At 50.0% G+C, this 20,192-nt stretch overlaps 1 protein-coding gene across 1 annotated transcript; it reads right to left on the reverse strand.

Annotated features, from left to right (window-relative positions):
• Positions 1 to 1,817: 1,817 nt before the first annotated feature.
• On the reverse strand, positions 1,818 to 17,445 carry ABCF2 (ATP binding cassette subfamily F member 2). The gene is made up of 15 exons (XM_067470466.1): positions 17,345 to 17,445; positions 16,962 to 17,215; positions 14,929 to 15,144; positions 11,998 to 12,180; positions 9,619 to 9,790; positions 9,437 to 9,532; positions 9,245 to 9,347; positions 6,791 to 6,886; positions 6,572 to 6,691; positions 6,386 to 6,475; positions 6,185 to 6,295; positions 6,032 to 6,094; positions 5,788 to 5,916; positions 2,298 to 2,501; positions 1,818 to 2,045 (listed from the first exon to the last, which is right to left on the reverse strand). Exons 2-15 carry the CDS (start codon positions 17,131 to 17,133, stop codon positions 1,908 to 1,910), a joined length of 1,893 nt encoding a protein of 630 aa, XP_067326567.1. The 5' UTR covers positions 17,134 to 17,215; positions 17,345 to 17,445; the 3' UTR covers positions 1,818 to 1,907.
• Positions 17,446 to 20,192: the final 2,747 nt, after the last annotated feature.

Here is a 20,192-nt window from a genome sequence, read left to right on the forward strand (position 1 = left end):
ACAATATTCCTTCACTTGTCGCGGGTAGTCCATTCCAGGACCACCCGCAATAAATGGTCACCAGGCTGGCTACTTTTCTAGTATATTTTATTGTATTAACTTAATGTTTTAGTTATTTATAATTACCGTTTGTTGTGTATTTTATTGTGTTTAATTGAAGGCATTGAATATGTGCCCCTAGGGGGTTGAGAAGGGCGGGGTAAAAATACCCGTAATAAATAAATAAATAAATAAAAACCCGCAAAGTAGGGATTTTAATAGTTTAATTACTGTGAAGAATATCTTGGAGTCCTCGTGGACAACAAGTTAAACATGAGTCAACAATGTGATGTGGCGGCCAAGAAAGCCAATGGGATTTTGGCCTGCATCAAGAGGAGCCTAGTTTCTAGATCTAGGGAAGTCCTGCTCCCCATGCTCTATTCCGCTTTGGTTAGACCACATCTGGAATATTGTGTCCAATTCTGGGCACCACAATTCAAGAGAGATATTGACTCTAAGCTGGAATGTGTCCAGAGGAGGGCGACTCAAATGATCAAGGGTCTGGAGAACAAGCCCTATGAGGAGCGGCTTAAGGAGCTGGGCATGTTTAGCCTGAAGAAGAGAAGGCTGAGAGGAGATATGATAGTCATGTATAAATACGTGAGAGGAAGCCACAGGGAGGAGGGAGCAAGCTTGTTTTCTGCTTCCCTGGAGACTAGGACGCAATGGAACAATGGCTTCAAACTACAAGAGAGGAGATTCCACCTGAACATGAGGAAGAACTTCCTGACTGTGAGAGCCGTTCAGCAGTGGAACTCTCTGCCCCGGAGGGAGTGTGGTGGAGGCTCCTTCTTTGGAAGCTTTGAAACAGAGGCTGGATGGCCATCTGTCAGGGGTGATTTGAATGCAATATTCCTGCTTCTTGGCGGAATGGGTTTGGACTGGAGGATGGCCCAGGAGGGGGTCTCTTCCAACAGAGGAGGCCACTGCCAAAGAGCCCATGGAAGGAAAAACCCGCGGAACAGCGAATCTGCAATAAGCGAACTACAAAGTAGTGAGGGAGCACTGTATTTATGGTGGAATCCCCCCAAGTGAGGGTCATTTTGAGCCTAAGAACTCAGATTCCCCAACACTTTCAGAGTTTGACTCACTGAAAAGACAGAGAAGGCAACACCAAAAAGCAAGGGAACCCCACAGAACATTTCCCGAGAAGAGAGATGCCTGCAGACGCCCTTCTCTCGGTTTCAATGTATCTCCCCCCCCCCCCCCCCCCGCCAAATCCTCTCCACAGCGGAAGCCCCTTGAATGAACACAATGGTTGCTCCAACGAGAAGTGTGTGTGTGTGTGTGTGAGAGAGAGACACAGGTCTGGAAACACTTTTCCTCTTTATTGACGGATCCTTCTGCGGCCGGCTGGGCCTTTACACTGATAAATAACTGTTCTACGGAAACCGAGGCCCACGTTTGGAGTTTGGAGTGAGTGAAAAGTGGAAAGACTGCTCCAGGGAGGGAGGGGGCCACACTAGGCCCCTTGGCCCCCAAAGGGTGGGGGAGGGGAGGGTGGCCCCCCAAAGGCAGAGAGAGGAGGAGGAGGGGGGGCACTGGCTGTCAGCATGGAGGGCCAAGAGTGGCATTTGGGGGGGGGGGGGAGATGGAGGAAGAGCTCGGTGTTCCCAGAGGCAAAGCTGTGAGTGTGTGTAAGGGGGGGGGGGGGGGAGAGTGAGTGAGTGGGGGGCACAGAGCAGGGCCAAAGGGTCAGAGCAGCAGCAGCAGCAGCAACTGAAGAGAGGGTCCTTTCCGTTCCCAGGCTGTTGGGGGGAGGAGGAGGAGGAGGGCAGACGCAGCAGGTTGGGGGCCACCAGTCTCTGAGGAAAGGCCCAACCTCGCCCCCCCTTCCTCCCCCTCCCCCTCCCCTCCTGCCGTGGGGCTCAGGCGCTGTGGGTCTTCTTGGCGAGCGCCGGCTCCTCGTCCACCAGCTTGGACTTGAGGTGCTCCTTGTAGGAGAGGATGTCTCCGGGCCACTTGGTGATCGTCCGCTTCTCGCAGACCCAGATCTCCTGCGCCACCTGGGGGGGGGGGGGGGATACAGGTGAGGGTCTCCTGCCATTGGGAGGGAGGGAGAGAGGGAGGGGTGCTGCACCCACAGAAGACCCCACAGCCTTGCCTTGTTCGGGCTGCCCTGGAACCTTTGCAGCATCTGCTCTTGTGGGGAGGCTGAGGTTTCCTGGGCTGACCCCTGGGAATGGGGTCCCACCTGAGGGGATGACCCCGCCCTCCAGCCCCATACTCCCCTGACCCCCTCCAACCCCCCTTCGAACCTGTTGGATGAGCCGGAAGTCGTGGCTGACCAGCATCATGCCCCCTTCGAAGTCGCTGATGGCGTCGGCCAAGGCGTCGATGGTCTCGATGTCCAGGTGGTTGGTGGGCTCGTCCAGGAAGAGCATGTGGGGGTTCTGCCAGGCCAGCCAGGCAAAGCAGACGCGGCACTTCTGGCCGTCCGACAGGTTGCGGATGGGGCTCACCTGGGCGGGCGGGTGGACAGGCGTGTCAGGCTGCAGGTGGATTCGCCAGCCAATCCCCCCCCCCAACCAAGGGGCAACCCCATTGGTTCCTAAAAGCAGAAGGGGAACTCCCCAAACTCCCCCCACCCGGGAGCGTCCCTCAAGAGCAGGCCTGCCCCAAGACCCCAAATTCCTGTGTGTCTTCCCAAAAGGACTCTGTCTTTCCTCTTCCTCCTTGCCACCGTCTCCTCCCCCTTTGATGACGTAGGAATGGGATCCTGTGAGGGAACTTCCTTTCTAAAGGTGTTTTTATTGTCGTGGGGCTAATCATGTGCCCATTTGCCATTTCTCCATTCTCTTCTGCTTTTTTTCCCATCTACAAGGAGGCACTTTTTGCCTCTCTCTCTAGGCAAAATGTAGCTGCATGGATTTTTTAAACGCTTTCTTTAGAAGACAAGGCTTAGTAAGCTAGTTGACTCCCAGACCTTTTCCATCAAGAATTGATTTCTTTTACTTTGTATTGTCGAAGGCTTTCATGGCTGGAATCACTAGGTTTTTGTGGGTTTTTTTGGGCTATAGGGCCACGTTTTAGAGGCATTTCTCCTGACGTTTCGCCTGCATTCTTTCACTTCAATAAATACTTCTCTCTATAGACCAACTTGGACATTGTGTTCATTGGAAGAGGCCCTCCTCTCAGTCCCACCCCTGTCCCAAGCACGGTTGGAAGGAACAAGAGAAAGGGTCTTCTCCATGACTGCCCCCCACCTCTGGACCCTTCCTAAGGAGTTAAAGATGCCCCCTCCCAACTAAACAACTAAAGACGTATCTCTGCTCACTGGCTTACGAGGAGGAGGAGGAGTCATTGCGATACGACCATTCTACCTCTGATTAAGGGCTACCATCCCCACCCGTGCCCGGTTCGCCCAGCAGCTCAACAGACATCTTGAGCAAGGATCACTCTCTTTGCCCCCCAGGAACTGGGACATCAATGCTTCTGTCTGATGTTTGATCTTATATCTGACAGAACAGGCTCTGTTTTTAAAATCAATTTTAGTTTTTAAGTGATAATGTTGGGTTGTTAAATTTAGTATTGCTGTTGCGTTCGGGCATTGAATGCTTGCCTTTTATGTTTGGAATCCGACCTGAATCCCTTCGGGGAAATAGAGTGGAATATAAATAATTTTTATATTATTATTATTACTTACTTACTTACTTATTATTATTATTTGCAACGCAACAAGTTGAGTCCACAACAGACACTCTGGTGGCTGTTGTATTGGATCACACATCAGACACTTCCATTATTATTATTATTATTATTATTATTATTATTATTATTATTTTACTGACACAAAAACATGTCACAGCAAACGAGATATACACGCTGGATTTTGTATGAAATTATTATTATTAGTAGTAATTATTATTATTATTATTATTATTTGCAACATAACAAGACGAGTCCACAGCAGACACTCTGCTGGCTGTTGAATTGGATCACACACCGAGCCCTTCCCAAGTGTCTAGGACTGTGTGATGTATCAGCGAATAATGTGTGCAGTTCTAAGTAGGGTGGCCTTCTGCACCTGACAGACAGTAACTTTGTCAGCGCCGATTGTTTTTAAGTGCAGGCCAAGGTCTTGAGGCACTGCACCCAGTGTGCTGATCCCCACTGGGACCACCTTGACTGGCTTTTGTCGCAGTCTTTGCAGTTCGATCTTCAAATCCTCGTATTGTGTCAGCTTTTCCCGTTGTTTCTCTTCAATCCTGCTGTCCCTTGGGATTGCGACATTGATGATCCAAACTTTGTTTTTTAACACGATCGTGAGGTCAGGAGCATATATTGTTTTTATTATATTAATTTACAATATTAATTTACAATATTAATAATTATAAATATTCTTTATTATAACTATAACATTAATAATAATATTATTGTTATAGTTAAAATAAAGAATATTTATTTATTATAACTATAAGCGCGATTGGTGGGGACGAGGGACAGGGCCTTCTCGGTGGTGGCCCCACGACTCTGGAACTCCCTCCCCAAGGACATCAGGCACTCCTCAACGCTGACAGTCTTCAGAAGAAGCTTGAAAACATGGGTGTTCCAGTCTGCCTTCCCAGATTAAGGAATCCCAAGTAATTGTCCCTAATGCACTTTATAAGAGAGTTAGAATTGTCCGCACACCCTTCTATTCCCAAAATATCCATTCTACCTCACCTGGACATGCCCAGCATTTTTAGAATTTTAACTATTACATTTGGCCCAGGTTTTTAACAGTGTCGTGCTTTTGTTATTGTTTTATTGCTTGCTTATTTATTGTTGCATTGTATTGTTGTCTGTTGTGTTTTTGCTAATGATGTACTTTGGGCTCGGCATCTTGTAAGCCGCACCGAGTCCTGTGGGAGATGGTAGCGGGGTAACCAATAAAGAGGGCGACTAAAATGATCAAGGGTCTGGAGAACAAGCCCTATAAGGAGCGGCTTAAGGGGCTGGGCATGTTTAGCCTGAAGAAGAGAAGGCTGAGAGGAGACATGATGAGAGCCATGTATAAATATGTGTGAGGAAGCCACAGGGGGGAGGAGGGAGCAAGCTTGTTTTCTGCTTCCTTGGAGACTAGGACGCAATGGAACAATGGCTTCAAAGTACAAGAGAGGAGGTTCCACCTGAACATGAGGAAGACCTTCCTGACTGTGAGAGCCGTTCAGCAGTGGAACTCTCTGCCCCAGAGGGAGTGTGGTGGAGGCTCCTTATTTGGCAGCTTTGAAGCAGAGGCTGGATGGCCATCTGTCGAGGGTGCTTTGAATGCAATTTTCCTGCTTCTTGGCAGAACTGGGTTGGACTGGATGGCCCATGAGGTCTCTTCCAACTCTAGGATTCTATGATTCTATGATTCTAATTACAATATTATAATTATTATAATTAATAAATATATGATATTATATTCTATAATATTAATATTAATTGTAAATGTTATTTATTATAATTATAATATTAATTATATTATTATTAAAAATAATAAATTAATAATATATGAAATTATTATTATTATTATTATTATTATTATTATTATTATTATATTTTGAACTCAAAGTTCTGACCCTGCAATCCTGATCCATCCTAAGCCAATCCCAGCTCATCACAGGTACGTTTCTGCTGGTTATGAAGTTTACTCCTGGGACTCTACTATATTTATGGTGGAATCACCCCAAGTCAGGGTTATTTATGAGCCTAACCGCTCAGATTCCCCAACAGGAACAAGAAGTGACAGGAACACCCCCCTCCCTCCCTCTCTCTCCGCACCTGCTGCTTCCCGGTGAGTCCATAGCGGCCGATGACCTTCCTCATCTCCTCCTTCTCCTTGATCTCCGGGTAGCACTTCATCATGTACTCCAGCGGGGAGAGGTCTAGATCCAGCTGCTCTTGCAAGTGCTGTGGGGCAGAGCAAGCGAGGGTGAGCCTGCAAACAGAGGTCTGGGCCCCATTTCAGCCCTTTGGCAGAGCCACCTGGCCCACCCACGCAACACATCCCTGTGACCCCACGTACCTGGTGGTACCTGCCGATCTTGACGTGTGAGTGCTTGCGGATCATGCCATCTGTGGGTAGGAGCTGGGAGGGGAAGAGGTAGACTGGTCAAGCGCTGTCCCATTGCTCTCCCAGACCAGGATTTGGGACACACACAGACACACAAGGACATACCTCTCCCGTGAGGAGTTTCAGGAGCGTGGACTTCCCTGCGCCGTTGGGCCCCACCAAGGCCACCCGCGTGTCCAGGTCGATCCCAAACTCCAAGTTGTTGTAAATCCAAGGCTTAGCCCCCCAAAAAGAACGAAGGCGGTAAGTACATGACCCTGGCCCTCACCCAGCCCCCACCCCCCCGGTTCCCGCCCTTCCGCTCACCCCGTCTTTGGAGTATTTGAAGCTCACATTCTGCACCATGATGACCGGAGGAGGGATCTTGCCACAGGCCGGGAAGCAGAAGGAGAGGGTCTGTGGGGGAGGAGGAGGAGGGTCTGGTCAAGCTCTGGCTGAGAACGCCCCCACCCCACAAAGGAACCCCCCCCACCTCCCTGCTCAGGGCCTGACCTTGTCCGTAATGACCCTCTCGGTCAGCCCTGAGGCCATCATCTTCTGGAGGGTCTTCTCTTTGCTCTGAGCCTGGCGGGCCAGCTTGGCACTTCCGTGGCCAAAGCGGGCAATGTAGTTCTGCAGCGGAAGCAAGGGGAGGGGTCAGCAGGGGAGGAGTGACAGGGAAAGGAGAGATAGCCCCCCACCCACAACCAGGAAGGGGAAGGGGAGGGGCACCTTCATGTGGGCGATCTGGTCCTGCTCCCAGTGGAAGCGCTTCATCTGGTTCTCCTCCAGCTCCAGCCGGGTCTTGACGTACTGGTCGTAGTTGCCCTGCAGGACAGGCGGACGCGAGGAAGGAAGGGAGGCAGGGTTGGGCCAGTGGGCTTCATAACCAAAGACCCTCCCCATAAATGCACAGTGAGGCAAACCCCTGTGTGAGAGAAGCTTCAGTGGAAGGAGCCCCAGGTGACCTATTAGCAGCAGCGTGACCCAGCACAAGGGGCCCAAAGTGACCAAAAGAACACAAACACAGAGACCACCAATATCTCTTCTTTTGGAGACCTTTCTTTGTAGTAAATTAATATATTTGCACTATTTACAAGAACAAGGTTTCCACAACACAAATAAAGTTTTTTATACTTTCTTCTTTGCTTCCATGCTAGGATTCTTCCTCATGCTTCGCTCTCACAGAGGCTCCTCTCACACAGAAATTACACAGAATCTTCACATGGTAGCTTTACAAACGAGGCCTTTAACCTGGGGCTTCTTTCACTGAAGCTTTTCTCACACAGTGGTTTACCTCACTCTCTTCAGGATGACATTAGCTGTGGCCCACTGACTCTAACAGGCTTCGGCCTACTCGCTCTTTGAGTGCTTGACTCACATTTTTGTAATCAGATAACCAAAGACCCTCCCCATAAATGCACAGTGAGGTAAACCTCTGTGTGAGAGGAGCCCCAGGTGACTTATTAGCAGCAGCGTGACCCAGCATCAGAGGCCCAAAGTGACCAAAAGAACACAAACGCACAGACCAACGTTCTCTCTTCTTTTGGAGACTTTTCTTTGTAGTAAAATAATATATTAACACTGTTTACAAGAACTAGGTTTCCACAACACAAATAAAGTCTTTCATACTTCCTTCTTTGCTTCCACGCTGGGCTTCTTCCTCATGCTTCACTCTCACAGAGGCTCCTCTCACACCGAAATTACACAGAATCTTCACATGGTAGCTTTACACACAAGGCCTTTAACCGGGGGCTTCTTTCGCTGAAGCTTTTCTCACACAGTGGTTTACCTCACTCTCTTCAGGATGACATTAGCTGTGGCCCACTGACTCTAACAGGCTTCAGCCTACTCACTCTTTGAGTGCTTGACTCACATTTTTGTAATCAGATAACCAAAGACCCTCCCCATAAATGCACAGTGAGGTACACCTGTGTGAGAGAAGCCCCAGGTGACTTCTTAGCAGCAGCGTGACCCAGCACCAGAGGCCCAAAGTGACCAAAACAACAAAAACGCACAGACCAACGTTCTCTCTTCTTTTGGAGACTTTTCTTTGTAGTAAACTAATATATTAGCACTATTTACAAGAACAAGGTTTCCACGACACAAATAAAGTCTTTCATACTTCCTTCTTTGCTTCCACGCTGGGAGTCTTCCTCATGCTTCGCTCTCACAGAGGCTCCTCTCACACCGAAATTACACAGAAGTTTCGCATCGTAGCTTTACACAAAATGCCTTTAGCCTGGGGCTTCTTTCAATTAAGCTTCTCTCACACAGAGGTTTACCTCACTCTCCTCAGGACGACACTAGCTTTGGCCCACTGACTCTAACAGGGTTTGACTCTCACAGAGCCTCCTCTCATACTAAAATTACACAGAAGCTTCACACTGTAGCTTTACACACGAGGCCTTTAACCTGGGGCTTCTTTCGCTGGAGCTTCTCTCACACAGAGGTTTACCTTACTCCCCTTAGGAGGATACTAGTATTGGCCCACTGACTCTAACAGGGTTTGACTCTGACAGAGGCTCCTCTCACACCAAAATTACACAGAAGCTTCACATCGTAGCTTTACACATGAAGCCTTTAACCTGGGGCTTCTTTTGCTGAAGCTTCTCTCACACTGAGGTTTACCTCACTCTCCTTAGGACGACACTAGCTTTGGCCCACTGACTCTAACAGGGTTTGACTCTCACAGAGCCTCCTCTCATACTAAAATTACACAGAAGCTTCACACTGTAGCTTTACACACGAGGCCTTTAACCTGGGGCTTCTTTTGCTGAAGCTTCTCTCACACTGAGGTTTACCTCACTCTCCTCAGGACGATGCTAGCTTTGGCCCACTAACAGAGTTTGACTCTGACAGAGCCTCCTCTCATACTAAAATTACACAGAAGCGTCATACTGCAGCTTTACACACGAGGCCTTTAACATGGGGCTTCTTTCACTGAAGTTTCTCTCCCACAGAGGTTTACCTCACTCTCCTTTCGCTCACCGACTCTAACAGGCTTCGGCCTACTCTTTGAGTGCTTGACTCACATTTTTGTAATCAGATATACCTAGTTACTTTTTAACATTTCCGATAGGCAGGCGTTCAGTGCAGGGCCCCCTGGGGTGCCACCCCTCAATCACCCTCCCTCCTGAAAACAAGTCCCAAATCCAACGCTTGAGGGGAGGGGGAGGGCCTCACCGTGTAGTACTTGAGCTTGCGGTTGTGCATGTGGATGATGTTGGTGCAGACGCCGTTGAGGAAGTCCTGGGAGTGGGAGATGAGCACCAGGATGCGCTTGAACCTGCAAGGGTAAAAGGAGAGGGGCTGTGAGTGGCAGGTGGTGGCGCTGAGGAGAGCCCATCCCCCACAATGGCCCCTCCCCACACTCACGTCTTGAGCTCCTCCTCCAACCAGACGCAGGCGTCCAGGTCCAGGTGGTTGGTGGGCTCGTCCAGGAGCAGCATGAAGGGCCGGATGAAGAGGGCCCTGAGGAGAAGGAGGGGCGGGGTCAGGGGCGGAGCCAAGAGCCAGGTAGGAGCCCCCACCCCATGCCTGCTCCGCCCTGGACCCACCTGGCCAGGGCCACCCGCATGCGCCAGCCACCGCTGAAGTCCTTGAGCTTCTTGCGCTGCATGAGGGGGGAGAAGCCCAGGCCGTGCAGGATCCGCGAGGCACGCATCTCCGCCTTGTCCGCGTCCAGCTCTTCCAGCCGCTCGTACAGCTCCAGAAGCTTCTCACACTCGGCTTTGGGGAGGGAGGGAGGGGGGAGGAAGGAAGGAAGTCAGTGGCAGGAGGATCCCCTTCCCTCCTGCGTTTGCAAGAGGACCGTCCCCTGCCCCTTCCCCAGCCCAGCCCAACCAGTCACCGTAATAACATTATTCTTATATTGTTTATTTATTTATTTACACAATTTCTCAGCCCCGAGCGGGGACTCAGGGCAGCTAACACAATTTGATGCCACAATATCAACAACAACAATATAAAATCATAATACATAGCAGATTATAAACAGTAACATTAATTATAATGACATGATCACATTATACCCTGCCACCATCTGACCGAAGGGACTCAGGGCAGCTTAGATGGGACCAAATGTCCATAAGACAATCATGCAAACAATCCATCAAAACAAAAACACACAACTGATATAAAAACATGTTCAGATAGGCCATTTGTCCAGTTGAAATAAAATTAAACCGCCTCGAGTCGCCTCCCGGCTGAGAGGGGCGGTATACAAATATAGTAAACAACTAAATAAATAAACACAAAACTAAAACATTAACATTGCAACTCCATCCAAACAATGCTCAGAATCCAAGAACCAGGGATCCCAAAATGGGCATAATTATTTTTTTATAATATTTATAAAATAGATAATATTATTATAATTACCATAATAACATTATTCTTATATTATTTATTTATTTGCACCATTTCTACCCCGCCCTTCTCACTCCCGAGGGGGGACTCGGGGCAGCTAACACAATTTGATGCCACAATATCAATAACAACAATGTAAAATCATAATACATAGCATATTATAAACAGTAACATTAATTATAATGACATGATCACATAAACCCCTGCCACCATCTGACCGAAGGGACTCAGGGCAGCTTAGATGGGACCAAATGTCCACAAGACAATAATGCAAACAATCCATCCAAACAAAAAACACAACTGATATAAAAACATGTTCAGATAGGCCATTTGTCCAGTTGAAATAAAATTAAACCGCCTCAAGTCACCTCCGGGCTGAGAGGGGCAGTATACAAATATAGTAAACAACTAAATAAATAAACACAAAACTATAAAACATTAGCATTCAAACTCTATCCATACAATGCTCAGAATCCAAGAACCAGGGATCCCAAAATGGGCATAATTATTTTTTTATAATATTTATAAAATAGATTATATTATTATAATCATCATAATAACATTATTCTTATATTATTTATTTATTTATTTATTTGCACCATTTCTACCCCGCCCTTCTCACCCCCGAGGGGGGACTCGGGGCAGCTAACACAATTCGATGCCACAATATCAATAACAACAATGTAAAATCATAATACATAGCAGATTAAAAACAGTAACCTTAATTATAATCACATAATATCCTGCCACCATCTGACCAAAGGGACTCGGGGCGGCTTAGATGGAACCAAATGTCCAGAAGACAACAAGCAACCCATCAAAACAAAAAACCTCATGCAAAGCAGTCGGCTAAAGATGGTGGGAGGGGCTGCAGACCATGTGGCCAGATCTGGGATTGTTTGGGACTCAGACTCCATTTTTGAAGCAGTACAATTTAGATGCCAGTAGAACAATATACTTTTAGAAGTCAGGAGGAGCAGAATGCTTTAGACTATACAGAGACGCTATTAGACTCTCAGGCTAGAGAGATGCTTTAGACCAGCATTTCTCAACCTGGGGGTTGGGACCCCTGGGGGGTCGCAAGGGGATGTCCGAGGGGTCACCAAGGACCATTAGAAAACACCGTATTTTCTGTTGGTCATGGGGATTCTGTGTTGGAAGTCTGGCCCTATTGTATCATTAGTGGAGTTCAGTTTCTATACATCCCAGAAACTACAACTCCCAAATAGCAAGGTCTATTTCCCCTAAACTCCACAAGTGTTCACATTTGGGCATATTGAGTATTCCTGTCAAGTTTGGTCCAGATCCATCATTGTTTGAGTCCATAGTGCTCTCTGGATGTAGGTGAACTACAACTCCCAAACTCAAGGCCAATGCTCACCAAACCCTTCCTCACTACCTCTGGGGATGTTTGCCATAGATGCAGGCGAAACGTCAGGAGAGAATGCCTCTAGAACATGGCCATAGAGCCCGAAAAAACCTACAACATGCCCAGACAGCAAACTACAGGGCCGGGAATTGAGTGGGGTAAAGGGAGCGGAGTCCTATTTGGCGATCGAGGGACTCACCATCCTCGTGGGCCAGGCGTTCGGCCTCCTGCTCCAGCATGGCCCTCTCCGTGTCCACCTCCATCACGCACTGCAGGGGCGTCTTCTCGCTGGGGGGCATCTCCCGGGTCAAGTGGTAGATGTCGATGTGCTCCGGGATGGGCACCTCCCGCTTCCCAATGGCCGACAGCAGCATGGATTTCCCTGCGGGCGGAGCAAGGCACGGTTCACAGGCGGAACATCCGACCTCTGGACACAAACCCAGACTGGGAGACGTATGTACGAAACGCAAGCGTTGTGGCAAAAACCCTTCTGTTTTTCTTTGTGTAAGTATTAGGCATGTGCAATCCATGGTTCTAAAGTACTTGCAACACTAGGGGGCGCTGGTGATTTGCTTCTAAAGTGTTTCTAAAGATCTGGGGGTGAAAATTTCAGAACTCTAGCAAAACTTTGAACATTTCATTATAAATGGCAATTCTTAATTGGTTCTGTCATAAAAATTGCTGTTGACAAAATAATAATGAAATTTTGAAAGTTTTGCTAGCATTCTGAAATTTTCACCACCAGAACTTTAGAAACACAGTATATTAAGACTACTTTTTAACCCAAGGAAATCTTCTCAAAAGTCAGGGGTCACCTTATGCATGGGAGTTGTCTTAACTCTATATTTTAACTGGAAAAGTTGGGGGTGGTCTTATATGCTCAGTCGTCTTATATGCCGGAATATACGGTACTTTAGAAGCAAAGCACCAGCTTTAGTAACGCTTTGGAATCAAAGCACCAGTTCCCCCTAGTTTTGTAAGTACTTTAGAACCATGGGTCGCACATGCCTAGTAAGTATATTACAAGCTAAAAACCCACTAATTGCTTGCTTTGAAATCAATTATTTTATTATTTTACAGTATTTGTTGTGACTCAGCTGGAACCACAGACTGATAGTGTTGTGACTCAGATGAGATCTCAGAGCGACTCTGACGAGGATGATGGGATTCGGGTTCACCATCAGGTTCAAAATATTCGTGTTGTAGACAATGAGGAACAGGGTGTGCAAGTTCAGTTTCCCACAGCAGGGAAGGATGTTTTTGATACTGAAACTAGCCAGGTGCAAATGGACTCAGAAAAGTCTAATTGTGACTCAGACACAATTAGAGCATACCTGGAATATTGTGTCCAATTCTGGGCACCACAATTCAAGAGAGATATTGACAAGCTGGAAAGTGTCCAGAGGAGGGCGACTAAAATGATCAAGGGTCTGGAGAACAAGCCCTATGAGGAGTGGCTTAAGGGGCTGGGTATGTTTATCCCAAAGAAGAGAAGTCTGAGAGGAGATATGATAGCCATGTATAATAAATATGTGAGAGGAAGCCACAGGGAGGAGGAGGGAGCAAGCTTGTTTTCTGCTTCCCTGGAGACTAGGACGCAATGGAGCCATGGCTTCAAACTACAAGAGAGGCGGTTCTACCTGAACATGAGGAAGAACTTCCTGACTGTGAGAGCCGTTCAGCATTGGAACTCTCTGCCTCGGAGGGAGTGTGGTGGAGGCTCCTTCTTTGGAAGCTTTTAAGCAGAGGCTGGGTGGCCATCTGTCAGGGGTGCTTTGAATGCAATATTCCTGCTTCTTGGCAGAATGGGGTTGGACTGGATGATGGCCTAGGAGGTCTCTTCCAACTCTAGGAGTCTAGGATTCTATCTAAAATTCCAAGGAGGACAGTTCTCAGCCTGATAACAAGCAAGAAGGCAACCAGGCTGACACTAAAGAGCAGCCTGACCTTGAGGAAACGGGAACCTTAGATTGGGCTGACCGTTTGGAAGGAGTGTGAGAATAGCTAACAAGAAGGAGGCAAGAGGCCACAGAAATGCTTTGCAAAGGGTATTAAGCAGTGCATTTGAAAACAAACCTTTGTCAGAGCAACTTTTCACTCAACCAAGCAGCTTGGGCTCGTTTGCCTGGATTATCTCGTAGTTCTTGTGTCCGTGGCCAGGGGACTTTGTCATGTTCTCATGGGGTTTTGTGTTGTTGGTGCCTCGTGGAATCATGCTTCATAGTTCTATGTTATATTGATCTCTTGGAACATCACTTGCTTTTCAGAACTTTTTATCTTTTAATTTTAATTTTACATTTGGCCTTCCCACTGTTTTTAATTGTGTGTTGTCTTATTGATAATGTTGTATATTTTATTGTCTATTTTTTTATTGCTTGTATTGTTGTTATTATTGCTTGTATTGTTGTATTTGGGCTCGGCCTCATGTAAGCCGCACCATTTCCCTTGGGGAGATGGTAGCGGGGTACAAATAAAATGTTATTATTATTATTATTATTATTATTAATTTTCAATACACTACAAAGGCCGTGTGCAGTTTGGTGATTTCAGCAAGATGAATCTACTCTGAGGTGCAACAGTATTTATAATCTGCTTTTCTCACCCCGAAGGGGACTCAGGACGGATCACAGAACACATCTACAGCAAATATTCAGTGTTGATTATAACAATGACAAGAGAGACAACAGATAGAGTTGTATAGGCTTTCCCATATTTTGGCATCTTTGGAGGCTGTGCTTGCTTTCGGCCACCGGGGGTGCTGTCACTCCATCTCCTTGCCAAAGAGCTTTCTTTGCTTGTAAATTTCCTCCTTTTTCTGATTGATGCGGTTCCTATTTATCTACTCGCATTTGTTTTCAAACTGCTAGGTAAGAAGATGAGCTAAAGGTCAAAAGCTCACCCTGACCTGGGCTTTGAACTCTCAACCTTCTGGTTGGAAGGTTGAGAGTTCAAAGATCTATTGCAAGATCTATTGCTGCTTGATTCACCTGCTGCGCTCAAGCCCGGCCCTCTAGATCAGGCATGGGCCAAATTGGTGTTTTGGACTTGATCTCCCACCATTCCTCACAGACTCAGGCCCCCTCCCCCACCCATGTAAAGGGTCCAGGATTCAAGGAGGGGACTCGCTTACCCGTGCCGTTGAGCCCGATGAGTCCGTACCGGCGCCCGGAGTTGAGCTCCAGCTTGGTGTCGCTGAGCAGCTCCTGCCCGTGGAAGGTGAGGGCCAGGCTGATGATGTGGACGTCAGTGGAGTTGGGGTGCGAGGCCAGGGCCCCCGTCACCGCCCGCGCCGCCGCCTTCTTCAGCTCAAAGGCCTCCAGCGCCCGGCTGGCCGCGTCCACATCCCCTGGGAGAGGGGTCAAAAGAAGGGGGTTAGGGGTCAGTAGGTGGGGGACAGAAACCCCTTCCCTCCTGGAGGGTGATTCTGCTCAGGGTGGTACTGTGGGGCCTGCTGACCTCCAGCTTCCAGTCAGGGGTCAGTGGGTGGGGGTCAGGGGGTGACTTCCAGTCAGGGTGGTATTGTGGGCGAGACCTGGGATCACAAACAGGGACCCCATGAAGAGGTCTGGGATTGCAGGCTGCATCCACGTCCCCGGGGGGGGGGGGTCACAAAACAGGGTCAGTACGTGGGGGTCAGAGTTTCTTCCTCCCCTCCCAGAGGGTGACTTCCAGTCAGGGTGATATTGTGAGATTGCAAGCAGGGACCCCATAAAGTGGCCTGGGATTGTATGGAGAGATTGCTGGGCACGTCAATGTCTTCTGGTAGGGGGGTCAGTGGTCAGCAGGTGGGAGTGAGGGGTCCCTTCCCCTCTCCTCCCGGAGTCTGACTTCCAGTCCGGGTGGTATTGTAGGATTGCAAGTAGGGACCTCATAAAGTGGCCTGGGATTGAATGGAGGGATTGCTGGCCATGTCCATGCCCTCTCGGGTGGGGGGTCAGTTGGTGGGGGTCAGGCATCTCTTCCTCTCCCCTCCTGGAGGGAGACTTCCGGTCAGGGTGGCATTGTATGTGTGTGGGAGGGGGGGGGGGCTAGGTTTGCAAGCAGGGACCCCATGAAGAGGCCTCCATGTCCCCTGGGGGGAGGACGACGACAAAAGGGGGGTCAGTACATGGAGGTCAAGGGTCAGACCCTCTCTCCCCTCCCCTTCTGGAGGGTGACTTCCGGTCAGGGTGGCATTGTGGGGGAGACCTGGGATTGCAAGCAGGGCCCCTATGAAGAGGTCTGGGATTGCGTGGAGGAGTTGCTGCTTGTGTCCACATCCCCAGGAGGAGTGAGGGGTGGGGTGGGGGGTCACAAAAGGGGGGGTGTTGAGGGGGTAAGGGAGTCAGAGGCCCTCCTCCCAATTCCTCCTGGAGGGAACTTCCAGTGAGTCTGTTGTGGTGGTGGCAGGGCCTGTCTGACCTCCTGCTTCCTGGGGGGGGGGGGGCACAAAAGGGGGGGTCAATACATAGGGATCAGGGTTCAGACCCTCCCTCCCCTTCCTTTCTGGAGGATGACTTCCGGTCAGGGTGGCATTGAGGGGTTGCTGCTTGTGTCCCCCTGGAGGAGTGGGGAGGCCTCAGGGAGGGAGGGAAGGGGGTCACAAAAGGAGGGAGTCAGAGCCCCTCCTGCCAATTCCTCCAGGGGGGGGGTGACTTTCGGTCAGGGTGGCATTGTGTGTGTGTGTGTGTGGGGGGGGCTGGACAACGAAAGGGGAGTCAGTACATGGAGGTCAAGGATCAGGTTGAGGGGTCAAGGCAGTCAGAGTCCCCCCTCCTAATTCCTCCGGGGGGGGGGGGTGACTTTCGGTCAGGGCGGCATTGTGTGTGTGGGGGGGGGGAGGCTGGACGACGAAAGGGGGGGTCAGTACATGGAGGTCAAGGGTCAGGTTGAGGGGGCAAGGGAGTCAGAGTCCCTCCTCCCAATTCCTCCTGGGGGGGTGACTTTTGGTCAGGGTGGCATTGTGTGTGGGGGGGGGAGGGGGCTAGACGACAAAAGGGGGGGTCAGTACATGGAGGTCAAGGGTCAGACCCTCTCTCCCTTCCCCTCTGGAGGAGTGGGGGGAGGGGTCACAAAAGGGGGGGGGTTGAGGGGGCAAGAGAGTCAGAGGTCCCCCTCCCAATTCCTCCTGGGGGGTGACTTCCGATGGGGGTGTTGTGGTGGTGGGGGGAATGCTTGCCTGACCTGCTGCTTCGGGCGGGGGGGTGTTCCGGGCGGGGTCCTGTTCCTGGCCCCCATTGGCGGTGGCGTTGTCTTGCTGCTCGTCCCCGTCGTCGTTCCCTCGCTTGGGCCTCTGCCGGGCCTTGGCCGCCTCCTTCTTCTTCGCCGCCTTCTTCTTCGCCAAGTCCGACGGCATCGCGGGGACGGGAGGAAGGAAGGAAGGAGGAGGAAGGAGAAGGGCTCTTCCGCTCTCTCTCTCGGGCCCTCTCTCTCTCTCTCTGGGGGAAGGAAGGCCGAGAAGAAGCCGGGTCAGGCCGGGCCTCCTCGAGGGGAAGCCTTGCCTCCCTGCTTCCCCCCCTCCTCGAGGCAGGCCTGAGGCCTACCCACCCGTCCCCGTCCCTTCCTACCGCTCTCCTCTCTTCTCTTCTCTCCTCTCCTTCTCTTCCTTCTGTCGCAACAGAACAGCTGCCCCGCCGCCGCCGCCACTGCCGCGTGCGCACGCCCCGCCCCCTCCGGCGCCGAATCACCCAATCACCGCCCTAGACGTCACCCGGACGCCGGGCCCCGAGGCATGCCGGGAAGACGAGGCTCCAGCACGGAGGGCGCGCAGGGCGGAAGCAGCAGCGGACTACACGCCCCGGCATGCACCGCGCCGCCCACTGCATGCCGGGAAGAGGGATTCTCCTTCCGGCCCAGGCGCCGCCCCCTCCCTTCCTTCCTTCCTTTCCCGCCAGGAGAGCCAGGGGATTCCGGTGGCGTCTCCGTGCCCGGAAGCCCCACTCGAGCCATCCCTCCCTCCCTCCCTCCCTCCGGGTGTTTTGGACTCCAACTCCCACCATTCCGAAGTCCAAAATACCTGGAGGGAGGGAGGGAAGGCCCAAGCTGGGCCAGGCCTGCTGTACAGCCGTTCCCCGGCTTACAAACATCCGGCGTACAGTTAAGGACGGGGCTGAGACAACAGGAAACACTGAGGAGGCTGGATGGCCATCTGCTGGGGGTGCTTTGAATGGGATTTTCTTTCCTTCTTGGCAAAAGGGGGTTGCACTGGATGATGGCCCACCAGGTCTCTTTCTATTTATTTATTTTATTTCACAGTTTTGTATACCGAGCTTCTCAACCTCATTGAGGGACTCAGCCCGGTTTCCAGCCATAAAAACATATACACTCATTAAAATATCATATATCACAATTACAAAAACAACTTTAAAATACACTCTATATAAAACTACACTGGTCAGTCGTCCTATTAAGATGGATCTACATCCACTTCCACCCAGAGTCCTATGGTGTTGTCTCATTCCTCGAAGGCCTGACTCCACAGCCACGTCTTCACCCGTTTCCTAAATGTCAGGACAGATGGGGCGGTTCTGGCTTCCAGAGGGAGAGAGTTCCAGAGTCACGGGGCCACCACCGAGAAGGCCCTGTCCCCACCAGACGCGCTTGTGAGGCCGGTGGGACTGAGAGCAGGGCCCCTCCAGAAGATCTTAGTAATCTTGATGGTTCGTAGGGGAGAATACGTTCGGAGAGGTAAACAGGTCCGGAGTCGTTTAGGGCTTTATAGGTCAACACCAGCACTTTGAATTGTGCTCGGAAGCTAATTGGCAGCCAGTGGAGTTCGAGTAACAGCGGAGTGGTGTGCTCCCTGGACCCAGCACCCGTTAGTAATCTGGCTGCCGCGCGTTGGACTTGCTGTAGCTTCCGGGCAGTCTTCAAAGGCAACCCCACATAGAGAGCGTTGCAGTAGTCTAAACGGGATGTAACCAAAGCGTGTACTACCGTAGCCAAGTCAGCCCTCCCAAGGTACAGACGCAGCTGGCGCGTTCACCCTTCTCTATGGTATTCAAAGCACAAATTATTATTATTATTATTATTATTATTATTATGAAATAGATAGAGATCTGGAGTTCCACTGAGAGCAGCGTTTCTCACACTGCTCCTCCAGGTATTTTGGAGTTCAGCTCCCAGAAATCCCAGTCAGTTTACCAGCTGCTGGGAACTATGGGAGCTGAAGTCCAAAATACCTGGAGGAGCAGAGTGTGAGAAACGCTGGCGTATTTGTTTTATTTACTAGCCATCCCCTGCCACACGTTGCTGTGGCCCACTCTGGTGGTCAAGGGGGTTCTGTGTGGGAGGTTCAGCCCAATCCTGTCGTTTGTGGGGTTCAGAATGCTCTTTGATTGTAGGTGAACTACAAATCCCAGCAACTACAACTCCCAAATGTCAAGATTCTATTTTCCCCAAACTCCACCAGTGTTCACATTTGGGCATACTGAGTATTCATGTAGAGTTTGATCCAGATCCATCATTGTTTGAGTCCACAGTGCTCTCTGGATGCAAGTGAACTACAACTCCAAAACCCAAGGTCAATACCCACCAAAACCTTCCAGTATTTTCTGTTGGTCAGGGGAGAACTGTGTGCCAAGTTTGGTTCAATTCCATCCTTGGTGGGGTTCAGAATTGTTTGTTGTTCATTCGTTCAGTCGTCTCCGACTCTTCGTGACCTCATGGACCAGCCCACGCCAGAGCTCCCTGTCGGCCGTCACCACCCCCAGCTCCCTCAAGGTCAGTCCAGCCACTTCAAGGATGCCATCCATCCACCTTGCCCTTGGTCGGCCCCTCTTCCTTTTGCCTTCCACTTTCCCCAGCATCATTCCCTTCTCTAGGCTTTGCTGTCTCCTCATGATGTGGCCAAAGGACTTCCGCTTTCCCTCTCATCTCCTTCCCTCCAATGAGCTTTAGTCGGGCTTTCTTTCCTGGAGGATGGACTGGTTGGATCTTCTCGCAGTCCAAGGCACTCTCAGCACTTTCCTCCAACACCACAGCTCAAAAGCATCGATCTTCCTTCGCTCTGCCTTCCTTCCCTCAGGTCCAGCTCTCACATCCGTAGGTGACTACTACAGGGAAGACCATGGCTTTGACTAGGCAATGGATCTTTGTTGCCAGTCTGATGTCTCTACTCTTTATGATTTTTATAAATCTCAGTAACTACAACTCCCAAATGAAGCACTTATTAAACAACATATCACAGACAGAGAGCGACAACTAGACCTGGCCTCAGTTCCAACCTTCCTGATCAATGAAGACAGCAGATATCTTGCCTCCCCTGTGGCATATTTAACCAACTTAGAGGTTCCTCTTCATCGAAGGGCTTTCACCTTGGCTCGACGCCACGCTCTCCCATCAACTGTACTCAAAGGAAGGCCGCTACCGGAAGATCCCTTTCCCAGAGAGACTCTGCCCCTGTGACTCGGGTCA

This window comes from Anolis sagrei, chromosome 6 (assembly GCF_037176765.1).
Source record: "Anolis sagrei isolate rAnoSag1 chromosome 6, rAnoSag1.mat, whole genome shotgun sequence".
Classification (NCBI taxonomy): domain Eukaryota; kingdom Metazoa; phylum Chordata; class Lepidosauria; order Squamata; family Dactyloidae; genus Anolis; species Anolis sagrei.